We start from the raw sequence: 17,090 nt of genomic DNA on the forward strand, positions 1-17,090 counted from the left end.
GTGACAAATTACATCATTGGATATTCAGGCTTGATAGTCTGGGATCACGTCTTAACCTATTTTCTAGCTCTGCAAAGCGCTTAATCGAGTCTTCCTCGTGCTTTCTGCTACGCATCTCTAGTATATCAATCCTAAAGACGCATTCTCGTATTTCGTTGAGGAGTGCATCTCTATCTTCCTGGGATATCTGGTCTGACGATTTGTTGTAGACGGCTCGGCGACGCTTCAAGTGCTCTGCTTCTGCCTCCATTCGAGAAGAGATGATGCTGGCGCGTTCAACGAGGCGTGTTCTCAGTGCGTCTAGGGCGGCACCCCGGGTGATCATGGCGATATTCTGTGGCAGCGGTTCGGTAAGGCTCCAACCTTTATACTCGTCTGGGAGATAGATGTACAAGTAGTCCGTATTGGTCGTCTCTTCTTCTTCGTGGGCTTTAATAGTGGTTTGAAACTCAAAGCGGTCCTGGGTTCCCTGAAGCTTTAGTGCGTGCCTAGCTATCTCCAAATCACGTGGAGAAAATTTCAGTCCAAGCCTGTTCCCTGACTTAAGGGTCTGACAAACAGTTATATTGGCCGACTGGTCGACGCTGTTTCCGGCAGGCAGAAACTCACTCTCTGGTAACTTTGTTTCGGATTTGCATTCGATGGCGTGGAAGAGCTCCAACAGGAATATATAGTCAAGCTTCATATTGGAAATGGTCCACTTCTCCCGCGACGATACCTGTGTGTATTCATCGCTGATATTTGCAACGGTCTTCTGCTGGTTCTTGGCAACTGCGGAAGAGTCAATGGTCCCGAGCTCCTTAGTTATCAAAGTGATACTCTTTCCTAAGTTAGCAATGTCCTGGCGTGCTACTGCTGTGCGTATACTTTCTGCGGTGTAGGAGTCAGAGGCAGACAGATCTGCCATCATAAGAGATGCCTCTCCGGACTGCTTGTTAAATATCCTCTTCTCAGACATCAAATGTGGGCGCGTCATAGACTCCACAACCTCAATGTAATTATTCAACAGGTCGTATCGAATATGGTCATACGAAACAGCGCGCTTCATGACTACGCCGACGTTCCGTACAGCAGAAGTCGTGGTATCGAAATGCGGTAGGATGGGTAGCTCTCTGGACTTAAGTAAATTGACATAGTTTAGGTAATTGAAGATCCCGGGGCTCGGGTCGTATAACTTGGGCATGTGCTTGATGTAGAAGGAGGGCGCTGTCTTCGAAAGCTCATTGTCAGTGATAAGAGCAAGATTATACGTGGGATAGAGAGCGGCAACCCCGGCAGGAACATTCGACGTGTTCTTTGTATTCATGAGAGCATAGACATCTCCAAGTAGCTCCTTGAGAGACCCAGATTTATTAGCCGATGGTGTATCTGCTGCTGTTCGACTGAGAAGGCTCATATTCAATCCACGAGAACGGCCTGTCCTCTTTTCAGACCCTTGGAGCCAGAAGCCAGGCCCCCCTTCTCGGTGCTTATGAGTGTCAGCATCAGGAACACGCTCTGTATCTGCAGCGTTATCGTCTAAGTCATCGGGGTTATCGTCTGCGCTTTTCTTGGCGTCAGCCGCCTTTAGTATCTCGGGACTGAGGTGATAGGCCATCTCTAAGAGTGCCTCGTGGCGCGAAAGCAAGGAAGTCACTCCACAGTTCAAGTCATACTCAGAGGAATAATAGGAACCAACGTCATGAGAAAAGAGAAGCCGCTGAGATTGGAATGATCTATATGCTGCACGTGATAAGTTTGCTTCAAACTCTTCAAATAAATCAAGATTCGTAAGCGCATCCTCATTCTCAAGTACCGAGAGGCTTAAGGGATCTGATGGGCCCATGCTGGTCTGAGACTTTCCTGATTTTTCGCCCATTGAGGCCTGCGACGTACTGCGGTTTTGAGCCGTAGATTGATCGTCTACTACTTCGGTTGTTTCTAATGTCGTGTTATCGCCAGAACGAATAACAGTTGAGTCACGCTCTTGGTTGCTTACTGTCATAGAGGTACCATCATTGATTGTTGCATCACTAATGCTCGGAGCACTTGCCTGGGTCTTGTAGTCCGTCAGCAGCTGCTTGGTTTCGGCTTCTAGAATCTTGTCCTTACTGAAAATAAGCTTTCTTCGACGTCTACGCATATATCTATCGATAGAAGCTAGATTGGCAAACCTTTCAACAACCTTGCAACCTGAAACAGAGCACCTTTGGAACGTGTTAGTGTTAGGCAGGATTTCGAAAGAATCAAAAAGGATGGTATTGATGCTAAGAACCTTACTTTGTGGTGCAGATCTCTGGCCTCCTGCTACATTCTTGGCTGATGCCTGGCGCGAGGATACAGACGCTAGAGATGGGTCTGTGGATGTTGACGCAGATACTAACTCATATGCAATAACCTTGGTGCTCAGTCCATCTTCACGCAAGCAATCGTAGTAGCGTAGCTCGATGCTTCTGCCAATTAGGTGCTCTATAAACCCGCAGCTATCTTCTCTCCCAGGATAGAACCACAGCTTACGGGTCCGTACCTCCCCACTGATGTTTAGCACATGCTGCTTTAGGTAATCAGACCTTCCATAGTTAAAGAACTGCTTTTGGAATGTCAACAGAAGAGGCAATTCGAAGGTAAATTCCTCTGGCATTTGGGTATCTCCGTCTTGCATGCTCTGGAATCCATGCGAGTCTGCCTCATCGAAGCCCTCAATGACCTCATTTGCATCTTCTACTGTGCCGCTGTCTGTGTCCCCCTTGCTGTGTCTAGTTCCGTGGACTGCACTCACTTTTCTCGATGCCAAGCGACTGCCGACAGACACAGACGTTCGTCCATCACCTGAGTCGTGCTCTCTCATGGAAAGGTTACTGTCAATGACAGTCTTCTTTAACAGCGAGTCATCTACATCCAACGCCTCCCCTTGATCGATCTCTATAGGAGAAATCTCCTTCTTAACACGCCTGGTGAAGCAGGTAAACGAGGACTTAAAGGCCGTGTGGGCTGTCTTCTCATCAAGATCAGGATCACCCATTTCGTCTAACTCTTCTCCCAAATAGCACCAGATGGGAAACTCCTTGACGCCATCTATGTACGTTCTATAGTATGTATCTAAGAGGGTTAGTGTCTCTCCTCCGTCATTGAAGCGGGTAAAGTAATCATAAACCTCAGGATTTGATAGATCAATCTTCACGTCGTCATGATTGATTTCATATTGGCACGTTCGTAAAGAAAGCTTGTCGTGCCTGTCACTAAAGAGCTGAATGCGAAGAAGACGCCACGCTACAACCCGTTTGTCTATAACGTCCATGTCTTCATCGGCAGAAATCATATACACTGGCCTGGGACGACAAACAATTGAGGCTATGCACCCACTACGCAGATTGAATCTAGGATACAACCGGAGGAAGCAATCTGAATAGAGCGTGGCTCTTTCTGCTATGACCTTGTCACATGTCCCCAGGGCAACCAACTCCCTGGGACTGGCAACTCGCCGAGGATATTGCCAAGCAAGACGCAGTTCGGAAAGACTAGTGGCCACACTCCACGGAGCAGGCAAGGACGACAAGAGGATCTCTATTGGTTCTACGGAATCCCACCTCTTTAAATACTTTTTAGCCTGCTCTCCTATCCCGAACATAGCATACTGCGCCTTGAGAGCCTCTAATCTGTTGTTTTCCTTTTCCACATTGGCCTCCTTGGCCCACCGCGTTGTATCAAAGCCCTGTTCTACCACCTTCTGCTGATGAATCTCTGCTTCACGCTCACGTTTGAGCTGATTTTGCCTGTCTTGAATAGCTCTTGGTAACTTGATCCCTGCCTCAAGCCTTTGGCGTGCGCCCTTGACGCCAAGCTGAGAGAGAAAGCGCTGGTTTCCACCTGCCTGCTTCACAATTTGATCTGTGACCCCATTTTTGTTTAAATAGGCAAGTTGGCGGGCGCGCAGGTCAACCAACTCTTGGGTCATTAAGCAGATGCACCAGTTATCAATGTTATAAAAGTCAAAAGAGCAGTAATCGTTGGAGAGCTCACGCTTGTCCACTTGTAGATTAACGAAATAATTGTTCTGGTTAAAGACTGCTTCGATGAACCGAAATAGCGGGCAGTTCATGGTGTAGAACGAACCCGATGCAGGGTCAATGAAAAAGCCTGACTTCGTGGTCGAAGGGGTTTTGGCTTGGGCTATGATACTATTTATGTCTTCCTCCACATAATGCTTTTCTGTGACACCGGCATTGGTGCTACCCATCTGTAAGTCTTCAGTCGGGGCGACGTACACCCACGAATACACGCGTTGTCCATGAAGCGGATCCGCTGTTAGCTCTTGTATTCGGAGCTTATTTTCTTGCCTAATAGAGTTGAGAGCACGGTCCTGTTCTTGCTTCTGCTGTATTCCCGCTTTTCCTGGGACAAGTACATCTTTTAGAAGATCGGCCGAACGCAGGCTGTCTATGATAAGAGATTCTATCTCTTTTTCTGAGGCACCAATGAGAGCAAGCTTATTTCGGAATCGTGTACGTTCATCAAACGCTGACGGTCGAATAAGATTTTTCGGTTTTAGATACTTATTTTTGAACAATCCGCCAATCAGCACATTCTCATGTGGTATCTCCCTGTTGAATTCCTTCTCCTTTTTCCTATCGGCCCCTCTACCCTCCAGGACATTTGTCAGGGTATCTTCGAACGGCTCTTTGTCTGTTTCCGTTTCGGGGGCCACGATGAGAGAGCAGCCATTTGTGGTGGGATTCATAGAGATATTCTCTGCACCACCGGACATAACATAACGGCATCCACTGATAGATTTAGTTTCTATGTCCGCAGGTGTTGAGAGTAACTTGTATGCACCGGATAAACCCCAGGGGTTCTTGACAGTGGCCCCTCCACTGATATCAACAGTGATTGCTGCCCGCTCATTTTGACACTCCTGAACACCGCACCTAAGGAATACATTTTCGATGTCTTTCGAGGGGGAGTGAAGGCGCTTCAGAAGACCTCCCTCTGACGTGAAGTCCTGCTTATCTATGTGCGTATCATTAACCTCTCTACAGTAGCGTGCATCCACCTTATAAATTCCCAGTGGACGCTTTGAAAAGGCGGCTTCAGATGAAAATGACTGGACAGTATAGGTCGCATAGAGATTCAAGGGCTCACAACTTTCTGCCACTTGAAGATGAGTCTGCTGTTCTGTTAGCATTTTGTCTGCGTAGCCAATACAAACATAGGCATTGTATCCCGCCCCAATAAGAAGAGAGGCTAACAATATGGATAGATCGAAGCAGTCTCCTGTTTGCCATTCCAGGGTTGTTTGAGGAGATACTATGTAATCTGGGGGAAGATGAGGGTGCTCCAAAGGTTCGTAATTGATAGAATTTGCGACAAATTTGGCCAAGAAACCGGCATCGCAAAGAGCAGGATCGGCCAAAATTGCCGGCCTGAGAGTAGTTGGAAGAAACTTCCGCACCCCACACTCATTGTGTGGCGCCAAGAGCAGCTGTTTTCTTGAAGGATTAAGAGTTAAAAATGTCGTTTCAAAATTGGCTATATAGTTCAGTAAGAGTTCTTCTCTGGCTGACACAGACGTGTATGATGAGGGAAGATCTGCTTTATTGACAGAAAAGATGCGATCAAGCTTATTCATCCACAAATGGGAGCCGGAGTTTTTTACTTGGAAGGATTTGCTTTGTTTTGGTGAGGGGCCATCTTTTCTCAACGGGATAATCTATCATGTGTGAAGCAGTCGTATTCAGTGGTAGGACCTGATGCTGAGTATAGGCCAATTTTATCGGGGAGTCAATCCCCTGCTATCACTTGCATCCATAAGACAACTTAGCCTCATTAGCTTTACAGCACTCAATACCAGACGCTATCTTGCAGATGGAACAATTATCAACAGAGTTATGTTCTGTTTTGGAGTTATAAGCAGGAGTGCAATCCTCGTAATACTAGTAGTGAACTGGTGTAAGAGAGGATTATTAGTTCAGACTGCATCAGGTCTAGCTTGTTGATAGAGCACCGTGGCTGACCTCTTGGATCTTCTAGGCGCCAATGATTTCGCTGCAATCCAAAAAGACTCGACTCCCAAGCCCCGCCTTCCGGCCACTGAAACAGTGGGCGTGGCACGTAAGCGCGTTTACTACCTAAGTCATATTTAAATCTATGCCTTTCCGCGGCAGAGGAACCACCAGCAGAGGAAGCCGACAAGCCCTCCGACGACAACGATCACGGCGACGGAGATACCCGCGATGGCGCCAGTGGAGAGCCCGCTCCTGTTCGTGCTTCCGCCGGTACTGTCACCGTTCTTGAGGTAGCAGAGGACGGAGCCTTGATTATTAGATGGAGGAGCGCAGCTCATGCAGCCAGCAACTCCCTTGACACTTCCACTGTCACTTTCACATGATGTGCATGTCCCAGGATCTAATCCAACCATGTAGTACCCAGTTGCACACGTTGTACAAGCATTTGCAGAATTAGCATCACGACATGTCTTGCAGGTCGAATGACACGAGGGGCATGCTCCATTATTAGGCTGAAGACTATTGGCGCACGTCTGACATCCACCATTGCTATCAGCTAGTGTGCATATCTGCTCACCGGGCTGTCTGCCGAGTTTATAGCAGCCTCCATCTTGAAGGAAATGATCTGCAGCACACTGAGTGCATACGCCACCTGCTGCGTTCGTGCAGAATGAATTCCTTGTTACTGAATTAGCGCACACGCCATTCTGAGGTGCCCACTTATCTTCCTTGCATTTTGAACAGTACTTCGTACCGCCGATTACCGCTCCACACTCTGCACACCCGTCCACCTCTGCTTTGCACTCATCTACACAAGATCCACCTTGATTAGGATCATCATTGGTGTATTTTAGCATTTTCCCGGGAGGACAAGCTGTGCACTTCGCTGGTCCCTTTGTGGTGCACCCAGCACAGCTAGGATCACAAGGCTCGCACTCTTTGTCTCCGTTGTAGTAGCTTCCTATTGCTCCGCAGCTCTGCGTGCACTGCTTTGTCGGGGTGAGGTAGTTGCCATCATTACATTCGGTGCAGATTTCGTTGTCTGTTTTGGGGTTGTCACATGCCTTGCAGTTGGGAGTATTGCACTGCGTGTTAGAGGCCTTCTCGCACGCGGTCTTCCCATTGTTCAGGCTGAATCCCGGGTTGCACACGCAGACGTTCTGGTCGTTGGCTGCAGAGTTCTGGGGGCAAGTGGCGTCGCAGCTTACTCCATTGAGCTGCACCTTCTTTCCGCCGCCGCAGGTGAGGCACGTCTGGTCCTGGCCCACACCAGTGCAGGTCTCGCAGCCCGCCTGGGTCAGTCTTTCTTCGCATGCCGTGTTAGAGGCCTTCTCGCAGCCGTTCTTTCCGTTGTGCTTTGCCAGCACGGTTGCACAAACTAGGAGAAATCCTACCAACATTAGCCGGGTTCGTGTGCCACTGCTCTTCCATCAGGCTGGTGTGTTGCCGCGAGCAGTGAGAGACAGCCGCTCTTGCTCTCTTGATCAGTTGGACCGGAGAAGGACGAGATAGGAGCACACCAACCAGAGGCCAGCTGATAGTGTAGTTCTCTCTGACTTCCATAGGAACAGGACCAGTGAGGGCCAGACTCAGACCGCACCTCTCTTGTGGAGTGATTGCTCGGGGCGCACTCCTGTACATTGCTGTCACTGTATCACTGACCCCGCCTGCAGGTGCGCTCAGAGGTCTCATGGGTAAGCTGCGCCCACTTCTCGACCGTCCGGAGACGATGGCTGGTTGTGGATAACATGACGAGAGTTCTCCCTAGTGATGCATCCAGAGCTCAGTGTGGTCCCTGATCGGCATACTCTGTCTGGGGCACTCCGCGTCGGCCTCCAGGATCCGGCCTGCTTAAGGCCATACAAGCCGTTAGTATGCCTCTCCTTGGCCTGCCATCGACAGCTCACACTGGGCGCCTTGCTCGGGTAGTAGCCAAGGCCACTCCAAAGGATGGCTCCGGATTGCAGTTAAAATCAGCTGCGGCTGTTGACTCCACTCCCTGTCCCAGCCACCGCAGAGGGCGCCCTAGGAGTTGCTAGTAACAGTGCAGTTAGCGGCTTTGCAGAGCCGATGGGCGCTGGTGGCATCCCCGTGCTCAGCGGGGGCCTTCAGTGTTATCTACTCTCCCAAGGGATGCCCCCACCTCACTGTGAAGGAGATCCGGCTCGACGGTCTGGATCAGCACGGTGTGGATGCTATTAAGCGTAGGCTGGCCGCCCTTCTTAACATCTTTCACCCGGGTCCTCAAGTATCATCAAGTAGTCGAGGACGAGGGCCTCATCTACGTCGTCACGGACCGGCACGACAAGACCCTCGAGCACCTCCTCGCCGAGCACAAACGAAGGAAGACCCCCGTCCCCATTACTATGATCCTCTCCGTCATGAAGCAGGTCGCCGCCGCCCTCGCCTACCTCCACGGCCTCAGCGAGGTAAGTGCTAACAGGCTTGTCCACCGCGACCTCAGGCCTACCAATATCCTCATCAGCGCAGATGGTGAACACTTCGTCATCGCCGACTTCGGCCTCTGCAAGGACGCCCTGTGGAGTGGGAGTACTCTCATGGGAGTGGCGTACATGGCCCCCGAGATTCTCCTCCGTAATGAGACCAGCCATGCTTCCGACATGTGGAGCCTCGGGGCCATCATTTATGAATTAGTAACTCTGAGGAGACCGGACTTCTTGGGGGGCAAGGAGCCGGCAGAGGTCTTCGTCGATGGGTGGAGACCAGACCTGAGCGGTCTCACTGATGGCTTCATGCAGAATGTTCTGGAGGGGATATTCGTATTGGAGCCAGAGAGGAGGCCGACGGCCAGGGAGCTGCACGAGACGCTCGCTACATTCGACATCCCAGTTGGTGAGTTGGGAGGTCAGTGCGTGATGCTGAAGTATAAGTGCGGATCCTTGGAGGCTGCGCTGAATGGCGCTAACGCCAGGATCGCGTTGCTGGAAGAGGATGTTAAGATTAAATCTACTAAGATCGACGCACTTGAAGACCAAAGTAAGGAACATCTAGCTATGATTAAGGCACTGGAGAATAAGCTTGCACAGTTCGATGACAGGATGAACACGACTGACCCTCAGTCCAGCCTCTTTTTGTTGCCCGGGCTGATGCGTGCCGCGCATACGAATAGCACGGAGACCGTCTGGATGCTGCTTGAAGAAAGACTCGGTGTTGGTCAGCGCGACGAGCAGGGGCGCATCAGTCCCGTCGAGTTGCTTGTTGGGGAGGAGAACGGTCTCCAGGACAAGAATGGCTGGACTACCTGATGATCGCCACAGAGGAGGACTATGCAAGAGCTGCCTCCCTTCTGGTCCCATATGAGAAGGACCGGATCGGCAGCGAAGGCAAGACGGCCTTGGTGATGCGGCAGAGGCAGGACATGGAACCGTGGTGGAGGCCATCGACCCAACCGATGAGAATGGCATCACAGCACTCATGCGAGCTGTTAATAGAAACGACGCGGGGGCTGTGAAGGCAGTCATACTTAGCCAGAGAAGGAGGAAAACATACAAAGAGGTCACAAGAAGCGGATGGTACATGCGCAAAGGAACAGCTCTGATGATGGCTGCGGCAATGGATACGCAGAAATAGTAGAACTGCTAGCAGAGCACGAAAAGGGAGAGAAAGTAGGCGGTTGGGCCGCTCTCGTATTCGCGGCACTGTGCAATCGTTCCAATGACCCCCTGGTGGACTATATTGGGCACGTTGAGCTTTTGATGGAGTATGAGAGCAGTATCTCAGGGTGGACGGAGCTCATGTATGCAGCAGCACGAGGGCACGAAGGAATCGTAGAGCTACTCGAGCAGGAGACTGGCATAAGGAACAACGAGCATCAGACTGTCCTCACATGGACGGTGTGCAATGGCCATCCAGAGTGTGTCAGACCCCTGCTGAAGGACGAAGGCGGCATGCAAACGACCAAGGGGGGATCGCCCTTATGAACGCAGCATATAGCAACGCCGTGGAGTGTGTAAGGCTTCCTAAAGAAAACGAGAAGGATCTGAAGACAACCTGCAGTTGCTATGATCACTCGCCCGGTACCACTGCTTTCGACATCGCTAAGAAGAAGGATCACAAAGAGATGGTAGGCATCCTCTCAAACGAGATCTACTCTGTTTCAACAATGTCGGCTTGCCAGCTCCTGTCCGAGTAAACCCGTCCAGAGTCCGAAGCTCGGATGCCGTCCACTCTGGAGAAGAGCCTTGTGCATCCCGCCTGGGAGCCGTTGGGTGCCCCACTATGCGCTTCGGGGCGTCCCTTCTCTCTGGTCCGTCGGGGTCAGCCATCGTCTGACATCTATTGAGCTCCTGCTGTCCCGGGCCTGCCGTCGGTCACAGCAGCCTGGCCTCCACGTGGCCCTGGTGCTCTACGACGAGGATCGCACGCCACGACCTCGGGTGTCTACCCCGTTCCTCGGGTGCCTCTTTGTCTCCCCATGACGTGGATCATCGACCCTATTGTCGGAGGTGCGCTCCCCATACGCCTCCATCTTGGAGTCATAGTACGCGTTCGTGGATGCCGATGGAGTACTCCCATGCGTTGTGTCGGGGAGAGGTCCGGCCCTCTGCTCACGGATCGCAGGGCGCTTTTGCAGGTGGTCCGTCACCCAGCACGAGATCATGTCAGCGCTCACCCTGTGCAGTGCGTCTGGCTCAGTGACGTGTGGGCTGGTCCATCTGCACCGCACAGCACGCTTGGGGGAATGATTCGGTCTGTCGAGGCGTCATCCGAGGCATCAGAAGCGATCAGGACCGGTTCGCCGCTTGGTTGTCCCGCTCGGCAGCCGGCACCCGTCTACTCGAGGGTGTCAGGCACTGCCAGCTGCTGCGGCAGACGCCTGGCGGGTGGCCCAGGTCACCGCTCTCCGGTGTGGGCAGGATCAGTCCGCCTCTGCCAACCAGACACCCCAGGGGCCCCATCTCTTGTCGAGGGATTCACATGGGTCACGTGTGGGTCCATCCCGGCCAGTGGGCAGTGATTGGTGCCATCACTGGCTCCAGGCCCTCCGTTGCCTTCTCTATCGCCTCGGGGAAGGAGGCATAAATCTTCCCCGTCAGAAGCAGACGGCATCCGACTTCGGACTTCGGATTCTGGGTCTCGGCTGGTGAACAAACGAGAGACTGCCAGCCTAGTGCGGCGGTGGCTCGCACGAGGGGGTTTATCCGGGTAGCAGTCGGCAAACCGACCTTTTTGAACAGAGTAAATGGGAGACAAGTCTCAAAAAAGCAAATTGCCAAGGTCATGCCAGTTTCCCTTTCTTGGGTTCAGGTTACTACTCCAGGAGCACCAACTCCGCGCTACGGATGTTCCATGGTCCCAACGGCTGATGGGATTCAAATCTTTGGCGGCTATTCAACGCATTATCTCAACGAGTCTTTATCTTTTCAGTCACAATCAGAGCCTAAAAAGTGGCGTCTGCGGCGGCGATCCCGGCCATACCCTGCAGGGAGACGAGGACATATCATGGTAGGACTTGATGAATGCCAGCTTTTATTTGGAGGAGACTTAGGCTCCGCATGCGTCAATGATCTGTGGATATGCACTGGCAGCGAATGGCGTCAGATCTTTGGGCATTCAGATACAGGATCTTCGCCTTCTGGTCGCTATGGCCACGCCGGCTGCGTTCAAAATTCGTGTCTGTATGTGTTCGGCGGAGCCGATCGCTATCAGCAAACGTCTATGTTTGGTGACCTTTGGGTATTGGATCTTACTACCTTACGTTGGAACAGAGGGCCAGAAGGCCCATCTCCAAGATATGGGCACTCAATGGTCACAGTGGGCAAAGATATTTTCGTAATTGGTGGAATGACCCAGAGCGGACTTGCTGGGGATGTCTGGCGCTTGTGTGTCAATGAGAGTCATGCGCTGTCGTGGGTACAGCTAGACCCTGTTTCCAAGACTCAGATTTTTCCGCCACGAACAGAGTTTTTCGCTACCGAGCTTTCTCCTTCCTCAGTGTTGCTATTCGGTGGTTCATCAGCACAAGCACCGCTTAATGACATGTGGATTCTCAATCTTAATACTCAGCAACATCTATACACTCCAGTCTGTCTTCAGATACCCTCTACGCTTCCCGTCCCCAGACACGCCTTTGGTGCCATAACCACATCAACCGGTACCATCTCCTCTGCGCATGGGTCTGAAATAGCTGCAGAATTTGGAGGACGTGATCAGTCGTTAATCTGGCTGACAGACTTGGGATCAGTGTACACTCCTGACCATACCAGCAGCAGCTCCTACACATTATTTAATGGCTCATTTATAAAGCTATATATATTCGGAGGCAGAGGAGCAGATTCTTCCTTGAATGATCTCTGGGAATGTACGGTATGCTTGCTTGAAGAAACGGCAATGACTTACGGTATCCAGGAGACCAAGCTTACAGACCGGAACAGACTTGCAAACCTTGGTACTAGCTTTAGTAATATCAACTATCCCCCCAACTCCGACATCGATCTTTATCGCAGCGGAGATTCGTTTGGAGAATACAATAGCCGCACTCTTGGGGCACCAAGTACAGACATTTATATATCTCATTTGACTGAAGAAAGGTCTTTTCTATATGATAAGCCAAGCATTCAATTGCCCACTGATTCCTTCAAGCCTAACGTTCCACGGTTTCCTGAAGCACAAGAAGAGAAAGAGAAATCCTCTATTACTAAGCGTATGTCCTCTGCTAAAGACAATGATGTACATAAGGCAAGCTTCATGGAGCACGCTAGTATCAATGACCCGTCTTTATTAAGCAACAATATATCTAGAGAGGATCACGATGCTAATGAGTCTATAACTCCGTTTATTCACAAACCACAGCAGGCTCTAGTACGCGAAACTCTGAAGCAGCAGAGCCGCCCGTCATCTGGGGGGACCGGATCTCCTTACCGTATGACCACATCCAATCCAGATCAGCCCGTTCAGCCCACAGATGAGGTGCAGAAGTACTTGCTAACTCAGATGGTAACCATCAATGAAAACCTTCTGAAGATGGAGGCGGCATTCGAGGCGGCCGAACTGGCACGAAAATTCTCGGAGGATCTGGCGGAGCAATCCTCAGCTGTGGACGATCTTGCTCTAGCAGTTTCAGAGTTTAAAAATGATGTTATGCATGCCATTGAAGGCCTCTCTCAAAAGTTATCAGGATATGCAATTACCCAACAAGGACACGAAGAGGACATAGTTGAATTGAATGGAAAATTAAATGAACTAGATAATCTAATTATTGAGCGGGCTAGTGACACTACGAGAGATGAGCTTTTTATGGAAATGCAAGTGCGAATTGCTAGTTTAACTAAGGAGAATAAAGCACTGACAGCCAGACTTACTAACGTAGAATCTTTGCTGATCGCCACAACACTTGCAAACAACCCCACTGACGAGATATTGGCTTTACTAAATGCAGTGGTCAATCAATCTGCAACTCTTCCTCTAGACATAACGACACAGCCGGTTACGGGTGTATCCAAGGAGAGCCTCAAGCCTGACACGGCTACTACCTCAGCATCGTCACAGGTCACTGGAGCAACACTGCAAGGTGTATTCGATGAGCTTCAAGAAATGGGAAAGAAACTCAATGCGCTAAGCAATAGTATTGGAACAAAATCACAACTCTCTATGCTGCCTAGCGATATTGGGGATGAGAAGGTTACAATTCAATTTGATCAACCCAGACAACGGGGCCAGCCACAACAAGCTCGACAATTCCAAACACCGTATCGAAACGAACAGATGGCGCCACATTTTGACAGTCAACAGCGTATGCAACAAAGAGTAGAACCCAGGACACGTCAAGGTGCAGTAATCTCCCCCCGTTCAGCGGTGACGCGCACTTCAGCCATGTCACGAAGTTCCGGATCACTTTCTACATATGTAGCTGGGGAAGATCAGCGTGACACTGGTAGGCCAACGTCTGCATTTCTGTCAGCCCAGGGACGGCCGCGGTCTTTCTCTGCCTCTACTTCTCGAAAACCAAGTAATGAGTCACTTGCCATGATAGCAAAGGTGCTTAATGCACCAGATGAACTTTCGGATGATTGATCTCCGGTGATATACGCCGTTTGGACATGATGTAAATTTTCGAGACTTCAACAAGCAAAAACTTAAATGCGTTTTCTTTTCTGTGGAGATATCCATGGGAACGAGCAGCAACTGAGCGCAATTGTACGCTATACGTGGAAGCACAAGATTGATGTTTTTGTTTTTCTCGGAGATTTTTCTCCCAATAGGTTTATGTACGAAAGCCCTCCAAAAGCAGATGCATTCAATAGGGACACGATTTTCCCCCTTTTTAGAGCTATCAATGCTAGATATAAGTTTGTTATGCCAGGTAATACAGACTTTGCCACTAACTCCACTATCTATGAGAACGAATTTACTGATCCTAGATTTGGCCTTTTTGAATACATTAGGCACGGAGTTCGGTACATAGACGGTAAAATTGGTGTGCTCTTTTCATCATACACTAATATATCTCCACACTCTCTCAAGGACTCTGAGTGCGTGGATGTGGAGCGAGACAAAGTAATCCCACCAGGAAACTCCTCTCACGCACGCATGGGCACGCGCCAAACAACCCGTGTTATTGTTGACTATGAAGAGTGTCCACGTTGTGGGCCGAACTGCATCTGCAAGGTAAAGGAAGACATCATTACTACACACAGAGATATAGAGCGGCACGCAAAGATCAAGTATGTAGTCGCAGAGAGTCTTGCGGTTAAGGGTGTAATTAGCAAAGAACCAGATCCTAATGAGCTCTCTGATGACCCTTCCGTCGAGCCTATTATGCTCTCCGACGCCCTGGCATACAGCAAGAAGTACTTTGAGGTGGTAGATGTTATGGACCCTAGAACCCAACCGGAATGGTATCGAATTCAGCAGCAGACAACCATATGCACCAAGATGAAAGCAACTCTTCTCAGCCTCTGTGGACTGTATGATAAGGCAGGCTATATGCAAGGTCTCAACCTGCCTCTAGAGCAGATACCAGAGGCAAATAATGTGAAGTTTGTGACTAATGAGCGAATAAAGAAGTTCGATGTTGTGGAGTGGCATAATGAGTGTTGCACTGAGTTAGTAGGTCGCTCTTTTGGAGAAGAGGAAACTTTTAAGTGGACAGACTCCAAGGACGCTTCAGGCACAGAGGTGTACATGCCACTACATTTGCGGCGTCGCATGCCGCCTCCTGTTGTGCTCTGGGCAACTCACGGCCCCACATTCAATACCACCGCTGATCGACTACGATCTGGAGACCATTGTGGAAGTAAGGGATATAGAAATATTCTCAATCTCTTGCCTTTTGAGTACATGCCAGACATCCAAATCAGCGGTCATATCCATGAGGCAGCTCGCGACGGAACATTCAGTTCATCAGAGGCGTTCACCAAAGACTGCGGAGACAAGCTGGTTGAGTTCACTAGTATTGGTAATGAAGGGCTTGTTGTCCCTTTCTGTCTCAATGTAGCATTCATTCTAATGGACTTCGATGATACCGGGAAGCTTCTTGATTACCAGCGCGTCGTTATCCCTGTTCAGCCGTACAGAGACAGTGAGGAAGCAGTGAAGCGTTTTCGGGCTAGTCTTTCTAGGGTAACAAACATCAAAAGAGGCGACAGGGGCTGAACTGAATAGTTGAGCAGCAGAAGAGAGCAAAGTGAACAGGGCAATGAATTTGAGAGAAGACCGATACTCTGTCGACGACAGAGCGAAATCAAAAGCTGTGGTGTTTACTTAAGTGCCAACGCGTTGCGCAAAAGCACTCTTCAACCACCTTCTAGCCCAGCTGGAAAATCACGGGCAGATGCTAGGAATTCCTTGGACGGATGGCGTCGGACAAATGCGGGATGATGTCCGAATCCACGACGCTGGCGTCGTAGAGATCAAGGGGTATTTCTGAGGGATCTTTAGGAAGGATATGAATCATAGAGTTGGCCTGCCCCTGTATGTAGCTATCTATAGTGAGGAAGCGTCTCTTTTCGTTGTCCCCAGCCACCATTGTAATTGCAATACCCAGGTGTCCATAGCGGCCCGAACGACCTATCCTGTGCAGGTAAGCATCGGCAGACAGAGGTGTATCGAAGTTCACCACCACGTTAACCATCCTAATATCTATTCCGCGCGTAAATAGCTCGGTAGCTATCAAGAGGCGAGCTTGGCCATGAATAAAGTTGTCGTAGATACGAGAACGCTCTTCGGGGCTCATCCTGCTGTGCGTGTATAAACACGGAACACGGAACTCATCACAAATACTCCTGTAGAGCGCCTCGCAGCGCTGTACCGAATTGACAAAAACTATACATTGATTGATCTTAAGGTGCTTCATCAGGAGAGAAAGGAGCTTGAGTTTATACCTATCTTCCTTAAGCATGCAAACGTATTGCGTAACACCTCTGAGCAGCAACGAGTCTTGCATGGCATTGACGTACTCAGGGTCCCTAAGGTGCTTGTCACAAAATTCCTTAAGAGAATTGGAAAACGTGGCACTGAAGAAGAGAGTCTGGCGTCTCTTATTCGAGCAGGCAGCGAGACAATTCTCTATTGAGCGGATGAAATTCTGTGAAAGAAGCATGTCGGCTTCATCGAGCACCACGATTGAACAGTCACGAAAATTGAGAATTTCTTCATCTATGAGCTGCTGCAGGCGTCCAGGAGTTGCCAGGACGACAAGTGGCTTCTCCCTGGCACGCTCGCGATCTTCGGCTATCGAAACGCCTCCAATTGCACACATGATTCTGCCGGTGACATCTGGCATATTCTTCGAAAGAGTCTTAGCCACCTTTGCTGTCTGCATAGCCAATTCGCGCGTATGCAGAAGGACAAGAGCTTGGATGTGATCTTTCGCTGGATTGACCATCTGCAGGATGGGGATCAGAAAGGACCCCGTCTTTCCTGTCCCGTTCTTGGCACGGGCAACGACGTCCCTTCTTGCAAGGATATGGGGTATCGCCAATTCCTGCACTGGCGTGAGCTGCTGGAAGCCCTCTTGCGTTAGGCCCATGAGAAGCTCCTGCTTGAGGCCGAGGCTACTAAACAGGACCCCGGACCCCTTAACATCGTCGGTTGTGATGCGAGTATCTCTAGCACTTGTAAAAGCCATTAAGCAATTTTCTTTTTAAT

General features: G+C 50.1%; 5 protein-coding genes and 1 pseudogene across 5 annotated transcripts; 3 read left to right on the plus strand and 3 right to left on the minus strand.

The window, feature by feature from the left end:
- Positions 1 to 13: 13 nt before the first annotated feature.
- Positions 14 to 5,605, minus strand: GL50803_0037452 (uncharacterized protein; the record flags this gene model as incomplete). The annotated part of the gene is made up of 1 exon (XM_001707083.1): positions 14 to 5,605. One exon carries the CDS (start codon positions 5,603 to 5,605, stop codon positions 14 to 16), a length of 5,592 nt encoding a protein of 1,863 aa, XP_001707135.1.
- A 516-nt stretch (positions 5,606 to 6,121) lies between these two features.
- Positions 6,122 to 7,381, minus strand: GL50803_00101010 (VSP with INR; the record flags this gene model as incomplete). The annotated part of the gene is made up of 1 exon (XM_001707082.1): positions 6,122 to 7,381. The coding sequence occupies one exon, from the start codon at positions 7,379 to 7,381 to the stop codon at positions 6,122 to 6,124; it is 1,260 nt and encodes a 419-aa protein (XP_001707134.1).
- Positions 7,382 to 8,173: 792 nt separating this feature from the next.
- GL50803_00119989 (Kinase, NEK) lies at positions 8,174 to 10,080 on the plus strand (annotated as a pseudogene; the record flags this gene model as incomplete).
- A 1,142-nt stretch (positions 10,081 to 11,222) lies between these two features.
- GL50803_0016893 (Kelch motif-containing protein) lies at positions 11,223 to 14,015 on the plus strand (the record flags this gene model as incomplete). Its single annotated transcript, XM_001707075.1, has 1 exon — positions 11,223 to 14,015. One exon carries the CDS (start codon positions 11,223 to 11,225, stop codon positions 14,013 to 14,015), a length of 2,793 nt encoding a protein of 930 aa, XP_001707127.1.
- A 66-nt stretch (positions 14,016 to 14,081) lies between these two features.
- GL50803_0016894 (Calcineurin-like phosphoesterase) lies at positions 14,082 to 15,596 on the plus strand (the record flags this gene model as incomplete). The annotated part of the gene is made up of 1 exon (XM_001707074.1): positions 14,082 to 15,596. One exon carries the CDS (start codon positions 14,082 to 14,084, stop codon positions 15,594 to 15,596), a length of 1,515 nt encoding a protein of 504 aa, XP_001707126.1.
- Positions 15,597 to 15,777: 181 nt separating this feature from the next.
- Positions 15,778 to 17,070, minus strand: GL50803_002098 (putative ATP-dependent RNA helicase p54; the record flags this gene model as incomplete). Its single annotated transcript, XM_001707073.1, has 1 exon — positions 15,778 to 17,070. The coding sequence occupies one exon, from the start codon at positions 17,068 to 17,070 to the stop codon at positions 15,778 to 15,780; it is 1,293 nt and encodes a 430-aa protein (XP_001707125.1).
- Positions 17,071 to 17,090: the final 20 nt, after the last annotated feature.

The sequence above is a fragment of the Giardia intestinalis genome, chromosome 2 (assembly GCF_000002435.2).
Source record: "Giardia intestinalis strain WB C6 chromosome 2, whole genome shotgun sequence".
NCBI classification, from domain to species: domain Eukaryota; phylum Fornicata; order Diplomonadida; family Hexamitidae; genus Giardia; species Giardia duodenalis.